General features: G+C 38.2%; 2 protein-coding genes across 7 annotated transcripts; both read left to right on the plus strand.

Moving 5' to 3' along the window:
* The first annotated feature begins 2,323 nt into the window (after window positions 1–2,323).
* LOC127169264 (leiomodin-1) lies at window positions 2,324–12,134 on the plus strand. The gene is given in 6 exon segments (XM_051116505.1): window positions 2,324–2,460; window positions 4,798–4,818; window positions 4,938–5,271; window positions 5,274–5,291; window positions 7,071–8,819; window positions 11,361–12,134. Coding segments are annotated over 6 exon segments (2,286 nt in total). The 3' UTR covers window positions 11,388–12,134.
* An 813-nt stretch (window positions 12,135–12,947) lies between these two features.
* Window positions 12,948–15,375, plus strand: LOC127169812 (CMRF35-like molecule 1). 6 transcript variants are annotated; one of them, XM_051117442.1, is made up of 8 exons: window positions 12,948–13,151; window positions 13,279–13,355; window positions 13,765–14,100; window positions 14,214–14,291; window positions 14,443–14,517; window positions 14,616–14,719; window positions 14,909–14,964; window positions 15,174–15,375. In XM_051117442.1, the coding sequence occupies exons 2-6, from the start codon at window positions 13,319–13,321 to the stop codon at window positions 14,678–14,680; spliced, it is 591 nt and encodes a 196-aa protein (XP_050973399.1). In that variant the 5' UTR covers window positions 12,948–13,151; window positions 13,279–13,318; the 3' UTR covers window positions 14,681–14,719; window positions 14,909–14,964; window positions 15,174–15,375. The 6 variants fall into 6 exon arrangements, with proteins under 6 accessions (XP_050973399.1, XP_050973400.1, XP_050973402.1 ...); XM_051117443.1 differs by having other exon boundaries at window positions 12,948–13,147; XM_051117445.1 differs by lacking the exon at window positions 12,948–13,151 and adding an exon at window positions 13,557–13,605 and having other exon boundaries at window positions 13,158–13,355.
* Window positions 15,376–15,533: the final 158 nt, after the last annotated feature.

Below are 15,533 nucleotides of genomic sequence, written 5' to 3' on the forward strand. Positions count from 1 at the left end.
TTGCTAAAATCATTTAAGTTCATTTTTTTCCTCATGAATGTACACACAGCGCCCCATATTGACAGAAAAACACAGAATTGTTGACATTTTTGCAGATTTATTAAAAAAGAAAAACTGAAATATCGCATGGTCCTAAGTATTCAGACCCTTTGCTGTGACACTCATATATTTAACTCAGGTACTGTCCATTTCTTCTGATCATCCTTGAGATGGTTCTACACCTTCATTTGAGTCCAGCTGTGTTTGATTATACTGATTGGACTTGATTAGGAAAGCCACACACCTGTCTATATAAGACCTTACAGCTCACTGTGCATGTCAGAGCAAATGAGAATCATGAGGTCAAAGGAACTGCCTGAAGAGCTCAGAGACAGAATTGCGGCAAGGCACAGATCTGGCCAAGGTTACAAAAAATTTCTGCTGCACGTAAGGTTCCTAAGAGCACAGTGGCCTCCAAAATCCTTAAATGGAAGACGTTCGGGACGACCAGAACCCTTCCTAGAGCTGGCCGTCCGGCCAAACTGAGCTATCGGGGGAGAAGAGCCTTGGTGAGAGAGGTAAAGAAGAACCCAAAGATCACTGTGGCTGAGCTCCAGAGATGCAGTCGGGAGATGGGAGAAAGTTGTAGAAAGTCAACCATCACTGCAGCCCTCCACCAGTCGGGGCTTTATGGCAGAGTGGCCTGATGGAAGCCTCTCCACATGGAGTTTGCTAAAAAACACCTGAAGGACTCCAAGATGGTGAGAAATAAGATTCTCTGGTCTGATGAGACCAAGATAGAACTTTTTGGCCTTAATTCTAAGGGGTATGTGTGGAGAAAACCAGGCACTGCTCATCACCTGTCCAATACAGTCCCAACAGTGAAGCATGGTGGTGGCAGCATCATGCTGTGGGGGTGTTTTTCAGCTGCAGGGACAGAACAACTGGTTGCAATCGAGGGAAAGATGAATGCGGCCAAGTACAGGGATATCCTGGATGAAAACCTTCTCCAGAGTGCTCAGGACCTCAGACTGGGCCGAAGGTTTACCTTCCAACAAGACAATGAACCTAAGCACACAGCTAAAATAACGAAGGAGTGGCTTCACAACAACTCCATGACTGTTCTTGAATGGCCCAGCCAGAGCCCTGACTTAAACCCAATTGAGCATCTCTGGAGAGACCTAAAAATGGCTGTCCACCAACGTTTACCATCCAACCTGAAAGAACTGGAGAGGATCTGCAAGGAGGAATGGCAGAGGATCCCCAAATCCAGGTGTGAAAAACTTGTTCCATCTTTCCCAAAAAGACTCATGGCTGTATTAGATCAAAAGGGTGCCTCTACTAAATATTGAGCAAAGGGTCTGAATACTTAGGACCATGTGATATTTCAGTTTTTCTTTTTTAATAAATCTGCAAAAATGTCAACAATTCTGTGTTTTTCTGTCAATATGGGGTGCTGTGTGTACATTAATGAGGAAAAAAATGAACTTAAATGAGTTTAGCAAATGGCTGCAATATAACAAAGAGTGAAACATTTAAGGGGGTCTGAGTACTTTCCGTACCCACTGTATATATATTATTTCTTCTTTATTACTGTAAGGAGTTAGAAGTAATAGTCCTTAGAAATGGAAGATTTAAAAATGCACAAAACTCCCAAACTAAGGATTTAATAAAAAATTAAATAACCTAAAACTAACTTTACTGTATAAAAATGATTAGTGATGACCAATGGTTAACTTGGATATTAAAGTTACAGCGGTAAGTTAGTTAATTACCATAAACATGAAGAAAAAAAAAAACATTAAAAATATATTATTTTTTGTATTACTATGTGTATTGTTACCGCTGCACTCTCCAGTCTCAGCGCGCTGATCGACGTCATGTGAATCTACATTGTGACGTCACATACAGAACCCCTGCTTCGAACTCTGGCGGTCGAACATTTTCTTACCTTCATTACTCTTAACGCTGAATCAGGGATTGGAACAAGCGGAGTACCGGTACGGAAAATCGAAGACACTATTCAACGTCCCTCCACGACATTTCACACCGGATCAGTGACTGATATCGGGGATTGAACACCTACGGACCTACGGAAGATCGGATGGGAGGACGACGGAGGGTCTCTGTGTGCAGTTTCATGCGAGATTGCTGTCCGGGACGGTGCTGAGTTGTGTCGGGAAGTGTCCCACCACACCATACCTATGAGAATGACCCAAGGGGTCAGGTGGTGTGGGGCCCTCACACCCTCAGCACCTTTGACCAGGTGAGGGCACTCTTACTAGAGCGAGACGCTGCTTTATATCTATCACTGACAGCGAAGATCAATAATAAAGGCTCCGCCATGTGGATGTCTGATGGGGTTCAGGACAGCTTCTCGCGGGTCGCTGACGCAGAGATGCCGAGTCTCCTTCCTGACTGTGAAGCGTTGGATCCGGAGCAGGACGCAGGAGTAGATGAACAAATAAATTGGTGGTGGTGGTATGTGTGTAGGAGACCGGGGAATGGTTGTGGCAGACCGAGCAAATACAAACCGGTGTGCCCGCCCTGGTGATGGAGGGTGTGGTGGTGTTTTGTTGTCTTTTTGTGAGCGGTTTGATCTACATTTTCGGAGTGATTTCACGCACACAGAAACAAAACAAAACAAATAAACGACTACCCTCAATAAATAAATAAATAAATAAATCAAATTAACTGGTTAAGTTATTCCTTGTGTGTCACAGCGATAATCACAGGGCGGTTTATCACAAGACCCTTGCCTCCCAAAACATTTTTTCTTAATCTTCGAATACTACAAACACTTAATGACTAAAATAATTTCACTGTAATACCATATGAACAAACACGTGACATTAACTTTTTGTAAATTTTTGTAGGAATGCTGACTGTAGATAAAACTATAGATTCCACGTAAACCGTCGAATCTGCATATATAGAGTGTATATATATATATATATATATAATAAGCAAATATGGATTTAGTTTTAAAAAATGTAAGAAAACACCCAAAAGAAACCATTGTGTGTATGCACACCAATATCAGAAGTATAATTTGACTTAATTTGTTTTCGAGATGTTTGTGAACTGGTAATAGAGACACTACTGAAAATCCGATGTCGAATATCGAATGAGTTTAATATTCAGTAAATTGTTTATTTCTGCTATTAAGGAAATATAGTGTTATGTCTTACCAAGTACTGGTGAAAACGCTGCCATCTAGTGATTATTCATATGTATGTCATTTCATCTGCAGCAGAAGCCCATGTCCTCCAAAAATAAACAATTTTCCCCATTGCTAACAAACTAGAACTGTTTCAGTTTGCCCAATTTTTTAAAACCATCCCTGCTAATCCCAAAAACAAAGACATATTTTAAAAAGATCATTATCGTTTTTAAAAATATCTGTTTGATTTTGTAAAAAAAAAAGTGAAGTTCGAAAAAATATTCATTTTATATTTTCTTTGTATGAAACTTTACCTAAAAAAGGTGTCCTGCATTTTAATCTCACTGCGAAACATTGTATGTTTTACTCCATTAGCTGAGATTAATTTTAACTACACCCTACATTTATGACCAGGAAATATTTGTGTACTTCACTCTAGATACATGCTGAGTAGATCAAACCAGCATCAAAACCAACATAAGCTAGTTTTTTCAACAGGGTGTGCTGATTAGCATTATTGAGCTGGGCTCAAAAATTGCCCCTACCGTAACAGCCACGACCAGAACAAAAGGGAACACATCATCCTTTATTTGGGGGAAATAAACAAAACTCCCAAATATTATACAGTTATGCAAGTTTTTTGTATTTTAATATTTTTGTAGTGTTTTAGTATGTACATTCTGTAATGATGTGGTTGCTATCAAAACATTATTGTCACTACTGAAAATGTGCTGTCACTGCCAAAATGGGATGTTTTGTCAAAAATAACGAATTATCAACTAAGATGTTATGATAGTGTTTAGTTCAATGTATATTCAAACTAATGATTCCTTAACTTTAAAATCAGTATAATCAGCTTTTTGCCTTTTACAAAGAAAAAAAAATGGATTCAAAATACAACAAGTCTTAAAAATCACACTTGAAATATTGTTAAAATTGCAATTGTTATTGATTTACCTCTGAAAACTTTTTAGTAAAATAGCAAAAAATAGATTTACGAAGTAAGACGTAAGCAAAAAAATTAACTGGTCAGTATAACCTTTCTTATTAAATATTAAATATATATTGCTGTGTTTTGGTAGTGACAAATTTGGGGAGAGGACAGATATTCCAAAACTTTCTGAAAATACAATATGAGAGTTAACAGCACAATTACTAGAAATGTGTTCCTTGGATATTGTACAATTTGCATACATACAAAATTTCTTCTTTTTCAAGACGTTTTCAACCAATTCTGTAGAATGGCCCATATATATAAACACGTTTTTACACATTTTAACAATATCATAGACAATATCCTAATTTTGCACTGGTTCAATCATGTTTTCCTTCATAATATAATTAACTCAATCCATCACACAATTTTCCACGTGTATACAAAAAGTAGTAAAATTAAGGTCAGAACTCCAGGATTTATTAAAATAACTTTTCAGGCATATGATCTAACAATAAAGCTGGTGAAACTAGAGGAAGAAAGTAGAAGGAAGAGGAGAGCTTTGGTTATTTCTGACAATGCCTGATTTATGGAAAGTGAAGGGAATATGACAGAAATCTTACAAACTTGTGAGACAATGATTTTGGAAGACCACTGGTGTAAAAAGGGGGTACACAATCTCTTTGACAGACAAACACTCTCTCCCATTGCGTGTGCGCAGGCTGCAAGCGGTCACGCAGATGTGAAGGATCGCGCGGAATGCGTCTTGGCGCTCGAGCTCGAGTTGGAGCTCGTGAAAGGCGCTGTGAGCGCGAGTCCCTCTGTAGCCCTTATATCAAGGATTTAACAGCATGTGTGAAGAGGAAAGATACACTTTCAACCGAGTAAGCCGCATTCCAAAAGACTAAAACATTGTGCTTGGCCAATAAACATTAAGTACTTCCAAAGAAAATGTCCAAACCAAAGGTTTTGGAGCGTCGGGGGGAGCGATGACTCGGACACGGACCTGCTGCTTGCGACGCTCTCAGCGGAGGAGGTGGAGGAGCTCGAACGGGAGCTCGTTTATATCGACCCCGACCCGAATGTACCGGTGGGTCTCCGCCAGCGGAACCAGACAGAAAAAATACCATCCAGAGGATATGACAGAGAGGCGATGCTGGTCTACTGCGAGCGGGAGACCAAGAAACTGATCCGGCGAGAGAGCTGAGCGCAGAGGTGATGCTTCTAATATATCAGATATGAGTAATAGTACATTTCTTACACAGAATAACGCTTACTAATTACGTTTCTTAATAATTTGACAATTTTTAAACTTCACCACAAGAATATTTAAATGTTTATTTTTGTATGTTGCCAGCTGCATGCAGGGAGAATGAAGTTTGAAAAGCTGACCTCTGGCCATCTGTCATTAAGTCTCTAACTGTTTGAGATCTCATCATAGTGTGACATATTTGTAGATCTGTGAACGCTGGCTGATTTAGGACTGAGATCCCTTTTAATAATCATGGCCTACATGCTTAACATGCTGTCAAGTTCCCAAGTATCAACACCCGTTTTGCTTCAAACACATGGCCCACCAAGGGACCCTAATGGCCTATAATGTTGCCATCATTCCTTTGCTTTAGAGCATTTGCCTGTGCTGTAGCACGTTTACAAAACTTTTTGTACTTCCAAGTGCGAATCAAAACATTTCTGACAAGAATGAGTTATTTCAAAGCACAGTTAGATTTTTCCAGATATTACATTTCTCATGCTCTTCTGTTTGGGATGAATATAAACTTATCTTGGTTGAAAATACCGAGCATGTAATTATTCTTTACAGCCAAACGTCTTTATAAACACTTAGTATCATGGTTTAGTTTACTGTTGTCTGGTATAAACACAGGACTCTGTCTCTCCTTTTTGGTGGTGGTAGTTATTTGTAGTTGGCACTCTGTTTAAACTGTGCAGAACTGACCTTTGACATCAAAGTTGCTGTAGCCATTAACATTTGGATCCACCTCAATAGGATTTTACTGTAAAAATGAGCATTTTCTAGAGTAGCAGTGCAGAACGGATGTTCTGGTCCTTCTGGGATGGCGTTCCTTGTGTTTTAGGAGAGTCCTAGTTGCGTTTTACGTGATTAAACAGGTGCTAATGAAGCACTTGTAATGTGAGACGCACTCAAGAGGCCACAAACTACTTTTAAACTCTACTGAGACGCTGAAGTGTTTGTTTGAAACATGTTCAGCAGGCAACAGAACACACACACACACACAATCTCAGAGGAATCTCACAAGATACTAAGTAACATTGTGCTCTCTATAAACAGGGTTCAATGTTTGTAGTTTATTTTTGAATGATCCAGACTTGTAAAGACCATCTTTCTGATCTAATTGGTATTCCTCAGTGAAGTTTGTTTAGCTGTGTCATTGTTTTGGCAGAGTGAACATGCTAACTGGATAGTCACTTCCACGTGTATTGAGGAAAACAGCTGGGATAATAAAAATTTATGTTCAGGTAGTTTTGCGGTAGTCTGTGGTTAAGAGCGATGCACTTTGGCGATTTGTGAATGTGTTTACTTAAAGCTTCGCCTCAGTGAGGTTTTGGAACTGTCAAGGACGGAATTCCAGACTTGAATGTTCCTCCCTTTGCTGCCTTATAAGGGCACATCTGAGAGTTTTAAGACTTCTTCAAACAATAGCTCACAAATCGCACAGTACGTTCTTTACCTTTTAATGATGACTAAAAATAACTCACTCAGTCCGGCTGGATCTAGCCATTGGCTGTAATTATTCTAGATAAGTTTTGTTTTGTTAGATGCCCCCACGGATTTAATGGCGATGTTGATATTTATCAGTAATTACACCCAAATGAAAGCGAATGGAAACTAATGTAGAATGTGAATGCAGTGATTAATGTCAGATAATAATCAGATATCCAAATATCAAAAGACAAACAGCTTCTCAGATTTAATGTGCTGTGGTGAATAATTTCTTTTGTGTTTTATTGAAGGGAGGGGATGGAAGAAGGAGAGATCGACTCCGCCGGATGAGGAGCAGAGAGTTTTCCAGGTCGCAGAGCGGCGATCCTCCCGACACAGAGAGCAGAAAATCTGAGAGCGAACAAGATAAGGAGAGCACAAGAAAAAGGGAGGATGACTCTAAAAATGCGTCTGATGAAGAAGAAAAAGTCAAAGAGCAGAAAAGGGAGGAGGAGAAGGGAGAAAGAGAGAGGACAAGTAATAAGACAGAAAGTGCAAAAGAGCTTTCCAAGAAAGAAAGAGGAAGTGGCAAAACTTTAGAGCTCATATCTAAACTGCAAGAGAAAAAGGATGATAAGCAAGAAAGAGGGAGGAAGGAGGAGAAAAAAGTGAGTGAAAACTCCAAAATACGAGGGTTTGTTTCCAAACTGCAGGGGGATAAAAGCACTGAAGTCCTAAAAGTAAAAGACAATAAGGCAGAAGTCAAGAAACAATTCGAAAGCAAAAATAAAACCACAGAAGAACCAAAGAGCAACATCGCTGTGGGACGAATAAATCTTAAAGATGTAGAAACAGAGGAGGGGAAAAGCAGATTTAAGAATGCAGAAGAGAGAAGCAGAAGAAGAGACAGAGAAGAAGAGGATGAGAAACATCACTCTCAGAAAGATACAACTAGAAGAGCACAGAAAGACGATGAAAAAGAAGAAGTGAAACAATCGGAAAACAGTGAGGTGAAAAAACCTTCCATTTCTACTAATAATAGCTCATTGAACTCTCACGGCGCGGACGACCGTTCTGTTACTACTACTGAGGAGGATGAGTCTTTTAGTGAAGATATTGACAGTGACACTGGCTCCAGTATGTTTGATGACCTTCTGGAGCAGGTTCGCAGCGACGACCCTGAACTAACAGAACTCAATGTCAATAACTCAGATGCCATTAAGACAGACACCCTGATACAGTTTGCAGAAGGTCTTCGGAGCAACACTCACATCAAAACCTTCTGCCTTGCAAACACGAGAGCGGACGATCACGTCGCGTTTGCCATCGCTGGCACCTTACGAGATAATTCCACCCTGACTAACATCAACCTCGACTCGAATCATTTGACAGGAAAAGGCATCCTGGCCATCATCAACTCTCTTCAGCACAACAGCACGCTCATGGAGCTGAGGTTTCATAACCAGAGACACATCTGCGGAGGGAAGACTGAGATGGAGATGGCCAAAGTCTTACGTGAAAACTCTTCGCTGCTGAAGCTGGGATATCACTTTGAGCTGGCCGGGCCCAGGATGGCCATGACGAACATCTTGAGCCGAAACATGGACAGGAAGAGGCAACAGCGACTAGAAGCGCAAAAACTCACTAGACAGGAGTCCGTCTCCACACCACGTGATAATAAATGCTCACCTGAGAAGAATAAGCCAGCAACATCATCCATCAACACTCAGAAGAAAAACTCTAAATTTGCTGCCCTTTCAAAATTCACCTCTGCTCAGGAAACTCCCAAAGCTCCACCCACCAAGCCCACAAACCCCTCCCACAAAGCACTCCCATCTGAGGTAACAGGAAAGAAAGAAGGAGCAACAGGAAGTCGATGTGCTCCTCCTCCTCCACCTCCTCCTGGCCCACCGTTAGATGTTCAGGCCCTGAGGAGGTCGCTGACCCCGATCTCTCAAAGGAAACCAGACAGCAGTGCAGCTGTCCGACAGACGGACAGAAGCTCCAGGGATCAGCTCCTGGACTCTATCAGAAACTGCAGCATGAACGCTCTCAAAAAGGTGACACGGACATCACATGTCATAGATGTTACTACACATGCCAGTACATGATCATACATTTAATGTCCGTGTAAAAGCAATTCAGAGAACACATTATAAATGTTAGAAATGTATTGCTGAAAACACGTCACAAAGATGAACTATGTAGTAATTGTGGAGTTAGGCTGTTAAACAGGTTTTCAGCATTTTTATGTTCAGGATTTTTTGGGCGGGGCTAAAATCATGTCTCGATGACACACTGGAGCCACTAAGCATGGCTCCGCCCCTAACACTATAATAACTAGAGTGCATTAGCATCAGTAGTTCAATTGCCAGTTACTGCTATTACCGTTAGTTACTACAGTCTAGAGTTGGCTAGCTAGCTACGCCTTCATTACGTAAATGCATATTACCTGGTAGAGATAATTTACAAAACAGCTTGGTCATCCATTCAGGTTGTAGCAGTATTTGACAGTCGAGAGAGGCGGGAGCTTTCAAGTGAGTATGCGTGGTTTGAAAATAGAACGTTTGAGAACAGAGAATATTGCTGATTTTGATAACTTATTTAGTTTTTATCATTGAAATTTGTCTGGGTGGTTAATAACACATGTGTCTGTGGTGTGACAAACACATATTTAGAGCCCAAGCACCAGTAAGGACCCTATTGGAATTGCTCAGATTCTTCATCTTCTCCAAAGTGAATTGCATTTTTGAGGGCCTAAACATGCTCAAAAACTCATGAAACTTTGTACACATGCCAAAAATGGTGAAAATGTACATTTAATATGGGTTTCCAAAGTGGATGTGTCAAAATGACTCAACAGCGCCCCCTATAGAATTTCAATGAAGTGCCCCTCAAACTGTTTCACATACATGTACGGAATTCAGACACATCGTCGCCTTAGAATTATAAGGTTCTATCTGCATTCTGAGCACTTTTGAGTAGAGGTCGACCGATGTATCGGTTTTGCCGATTAATCGGCACCAATAGTTGATTGGCGGAACTTTCGGTTATCGGCAAAAATCCATGCCGATAGTTTTTTCTGGTTTGGGTCCGTTGCTGGAGCGGCTGAGAAGGTCGTCATTATACAGCAAAGTCCCTATAGTCTTTGTTATATTTACATTTTGATAACCACAGCTGTTCTAGAATAGAAGCAGTTAAATTGTGAAAGTACATAATATCCATATGTATGTAATAACAATACTGTGGCCTTTGTGTAGATATTTAAAGATGGCCATCTTCAGCTTGATTTTTGATGTAATGGTAACACTTTACAATATGAGTCCATTTGTAACATTAAGATTGATAAAAGCTGTAGAATAGAAGTATTGTTCCTTGTTATAGAGTGTGTTTTAAATATATCAGCATTTGCTGATATATTTAAAAAAAAATAGTTGCTTTTAACATTAATGAACAATGAACTATGTAATGATCAATATATAATTAATATTAATATTTGTATTCATTTACAAAGTTCAGTAGGCTTATCCATTTTAAAAACAGTTGGTTAATTGGTATCGGCCGGTGTGGTCCAACCTAGTTTTCGGTATCGGTAAAATCCAATATCGGTCAACCTCTACTTTTGAGATATTGAGGTTCAAAGTTTTTGTGTTCCATAGACTTCTGTAGATAGAACCATTTTTATTTTCTAAAAAAAGGCCCAAAATGTACACAGCTTACAAAAGAAACATCATATAACCATGTAAATAATGTAAATTGTCACCAAATAAGAATATGTGAATAACTTAATTTTGACAAAAATGTCAGATAGATCCTTATAATCCTAAGGTGACGACATGGAAGCCAGACGCATGAAATTTACGAATCTTACGGCAAAAATATAAAGTGGATCCCAGTGATGAACCTAAAATCACATTTAGATTAAAATATGCAAGTTATGCAAAGGTTTCTCTGCAGAAAACACAGAAACATGTATTTACAGCTGGATAATGAGTCTGTAATTTAAGTGTGTAAACTGGTTTTAAAGATGTCACACTTGCACTTGGTTTTGCATGAGAGCGCCTCGGTAGAAAGCGTGTAATGTTGGCAGAGACTGACTAAAGGCTTTAAAGGAAAGCCCTTATATGGAAATGTTTTTATGCAAATTACTATCCTCGGGCACACAGTCGCTCATTTACAATATTTTTAAATTAGTTTACATTAGATCAAGGTTAAAAACAGATTGTGTGGAAACGTTGTGATTTAGAAAGAATTTGTTTGTGAGAAGTTCTCATGTGCATATAAATATAAATAATCCACACAATTATTATTGATGAGACCCACTGTTTTAGTTTTGTTTTGGATCTTCTTCTCTGCATTTTTTTTCTTTTATTAATTTTTTTTGGTGATGTTATTTTTACATAATCTTTTTGAATAATCCATGGTCAATTTTTCTTGTTCACTGAGACAACAGACTTTCAGCGTCATGCTACCCACAGCCAGAGCTGCTTTTTTCTGTGTATAGCTATGTAGTGACATAATGCAGTTTCCTGCAAAATCTGCCCTGACAGCTCTAATGGATTATTAGAAATGCTTTATCTTATTTTCAGTTTTCCTCTTAGGTTGAGATTCCTAAGCGGTTGAGATAGCATCCGTCCAGTGTACTTGCTTCTACCTTCAGATTCCCCTGTAGTCGTCCAGTGCCCCATCATCATGGAGGAGCCACTGAATCTTCAAGATGAAATTCCTCCTTAACTGACTCAGACACTCCGAAATACAGTCAGTTTTGATTACTCGATATCTAACCATTTGAGGTGGGACACTTTTCCATCTGAGAGTGATTTTACCAGGACTGACAGTTAATCAGTCAACGCTCAAACTGTGAAGGGCATCTGTTGGGTTGAGGTTTAAGGGCCCCCAGAACAAGATTTGTCAAATGAATCAGATAAAAAGTTCTTAACTTTTGGCATACTTTATAATATTCTTACACCTGTCTTGAAGCAGTACAAATAATTTCTCTGGCTAGAATGCAATATGCTAAATAAATCTCTTAAATAATCTTAAAAAATCCCGAAGTAGCAATCTGCCTTGATGTGTTTGTTAAATATGAGATCTGTAAACTATTCTGATGCATGTGATATTGTGTTCAATTTCATGGCCATAGATTTTCCATTTGAGCTTTTGAGAGAATGTAGTTCAACTTTCTGAATTAAATGATATTCACTACTGTTTAAAAAAATATTATAAAACTAATAGTTCTGGTCCTTGATTCGTAAATTACTCTACAAACATACACCTTTGTTTACGTCTTTGTGTTGTTTGACAACCACTTTGTTTCAACCACAACCGTTTCTGAGGAACTACATTGTTTGGTGGAAGAATAATGTTTTTATTAATTTGTTTTTTAATAAAAAATGTGAAATCGTGGTTTACAGTGAATTTATAACAGCTAAGGTAAAACCCCTTTAGCTGTTATAAATTCACTGTAAACCACGGTTTCTTGGGGCTTATTGCTTTATTTTATTTCATCATGGTTTCATTGCAAATGTTATTCATCAAATAGTCCTCCATTTGTACCAATGACAGCTGTGCATATCATATATGCATTAGCAAATATGACCTATACCTGAGATCTCTGTACAGCTATTTTAGCTAGATAACAAATTGGTAAAATAACCTCCACAACTGATTTCTGGTATTGATTAAGTTTGATTTTTAAAAAGGGAACAGAGGACCAAAGGGTCAAACTCTTTTAGCTGAACTGAATGTAATTAAAATGCAAAGTGTAAGTTTATTTTGTGGATAAAGAATGTAATTAAAATGCAAAGTGTAAGTTTATTTTATCTTATAAAAAAGAGATACCTAACTGTTGTCTGTGTGCCACAGCATCGTTCATATTACAGGAACAATTCATGTATCCCACCTACAGGTGGCAGAAGGAAAAAGTGTAGATGAAATGTAGTCTACCATTTTAATTCATTGTCATTTCTCTGTAGGAGAAAATTGAAGATGTGGTCTATATGTAGATATTGCAGTAGGAAAAAAAAAGCTGCAAATAAGAAACATCAGCACAAATGGAAGTATAATTTATAGCAGAACAATTCAGTGACATAGTACATATATTTTAGAGCAAACTTGTTCACAGAAATTCACATCCCGTTTTTACTGCAAGAAGAAAACGGAAGTAATATTAATAGTTGAAAGAGTGTTTCCCTTTTTTGTTTTTAACAGTTTTGTTAACAACACTACGCTTGCATAATCAAATATGTACTTGCAAATGCATCAGTGACAAAAAGTGTCAACTCCACTGCCGATTAGCTTCATTTCCTTCCTGAGCCGAAGGCTGCAATATGTTTGCCCTTGCAGCCATGTCAGTACCACTGCTAGACTGTCATTGGTTCATTCTTGTGTAGGTTAGCCGCTCTCTTTCTCTCTCTCTGTTCTTCTGGTAACTGATGGAACAAACAAGTAGGAGTCAGTGAGCTGATTTTACAGATGTGTTTATCACTGTGATTTTATGCTGTGTTTTTTGTTATAAAGGGGATATCTTGCTCAAAGAGGATGTGATAAATAAGGGAGAATGAAAGCCCTTCTAAAGATTCTCTCTGTGTTTGTAGGTAAATACTTTTTTTTTACTCCTTAACATATAATCGTTAATCTTGTATTGCAGTCATGTGAATGCTAAAACAGGAAATAGCCTACATGAACTTAGTGACCTTTGAAGTGAACTATCCTAATAATAAATAGTCTATCACTAAAGTGTTTTACAATCAAACTTTGGTAATAAAATCCACATAGTTTTTTTTTTTTTTGTTCAGTGTAAAATGATCTGAGCACTTTAGAAAGAAATGAAGACAGTCCCTTCAGGTATTATTGATTGCTTTAAACTGACTTTTCTTTGCAGGTTATCAATGTCAATATAAATGTGAGTGCATTTAAAATTAGATTAACTGTTTCAGTTGTAGTCGTATGACGACTCTCTGTGTACTGTCTTAAGTAATTTTTTTTGTGTTTTGTCTTCTCTAGTTTTGACTGGTGTGTTGATGAAGTCTGGAAATGTTTATGTGGGAACAGTGGGTGAAACAGTGGAGATCAAATGTCCATATCCAGATTACCACAAATATACACCCAAGTACTTTTGCCGTCATCCCTGTAAATCATCTGAGCATGTTTTGATTAAAAGTGCAAAGATTGATCAGGTCCTCTCAGTTGGAAGATACTCTTTGATTGATGTTGTGAGTGGACAGTTCTTTACTGTAACCATCAAAAATCTCAGACTCAAAGACTCTGGTGTTTATTACTGTGGACTTGATCAATGGTTCAGTGACACGCTGAATAAAGTTAATCTGTCTGTCCATACAGGTGGGTATTTATGTTTGTGAGAATAATATATCTTATGCATTTGTCTTCCCATTTAAATATTTCACAAAAATGTTTTTTATACTTAAATTCCTTATTTTATGTTTTATTTTCAGCAGCTTCTGTGAACAGATCTACACCCCCCCCTGAAAAGACACATATAACATCTATATGGACAACAGCAGTTACATCCAGTGAGCAAACTAATGATCAGTTTTACATTACTTTTAATATACAATACCTTTATTACCATATTCAAATTAGTCTGGTTAGGCCTATTTGTGGGAAAATATTGTATTTATTATCATATATGATTCTCTCTTTTTCTGCTTCTTTCTCTCTCAGATAAATCAAATTCATATGAGCAGTTCTCAGCAACAACAGTCCAGTCAAAGGGATCGCTGGATAAAAACTTAAGAGGTATTTTAAGATGACAATTATAATTTGTTTGCAACATGGTATAACACTGTATACATATTAGAATATTTAATGATTATTACTTTCTGTTTTTATTTCAGTCAGCGTGCCTGTGGTTTGTGCAGGTGTTCTGTGCTGCTTGTGTCCGTGGTTCTTGTGGCGTTAGTTTGTCTCTGCAGGAAAAGATCAGATTTAAAGTCTAAATGTAAGATCACACATATATAACACACAATAATGAGTTCACAGCTTCATGATAGACTATCAAATGATAAAAATAACAATAAGTGATCAGTAAAAGACCACTGCATCTGTTTTAAAAATTAAACAGTGAACTTGTTTGACTGATGCATATTTAGCCATGTTCAGTACCATCATATTTATGGCCATTTTTCAGGTCTGAAACCACCTGGCCCTCAAAATCCAGTTCAAGTTTCACCAGATATTAACCAGGTATGAAAACATCTGCTCTTTATACACAATTTTACCCTAAAGTATCAGCATATATGATTACAAACCATATGTTCTGATCAACATTATGTACTGTGCTATAGTAAAGCTAGTTTAGTTGAACACAATTGAATGTACACTGAATTTACTAAATATGTTTTGGTATGTCACACTTGTGGCTTTTTAACGTTCATCATTTCCATGTCTCTCAGACTGTAGGTGATGTCTGTCACCTCTATGATGAAATTGTTACTGAGTACAGCCTGGCTGGTGCAGCTAGAGATGGTGATTCTTCTGCAATATATTCCACTGTGCAGCATTGTGATCCTGCACCTCAGGACAATACGAATGCTTTGTATTCACTTATCACACACCACTGAGGATAACTGACTAGATCGGTGTCATTCTCTCCCCCAAAAATTGTAAAAGCCCTGTTTACATGAACTGGTGCATGCGGTCAGCATGCTAAAAACCCCTGAAAACATCCTGCTGTGAACACGTGGGTCAGGCTGTGAAATTGAACTGAACTGCTATTGTGGTACATTAATTATATGCTTTACCCATGTTAGCAT

This window comes from Labeo rohita, chromosome 8 (genome assembly GCF_022985175.1).
Source record: "Labeo rohita strain BAU-BD-2019 chromosome 8, IGBB_LRoh.1.0, whole genome shotgun sequence".
NCBI classification, from domain to species: domain Eukaryota; kingdom Metazoa; phylum Chordata; class Actinopteri; order Cypriniformes; family Cyprinidae; genus Labeo; species Labeo rohita.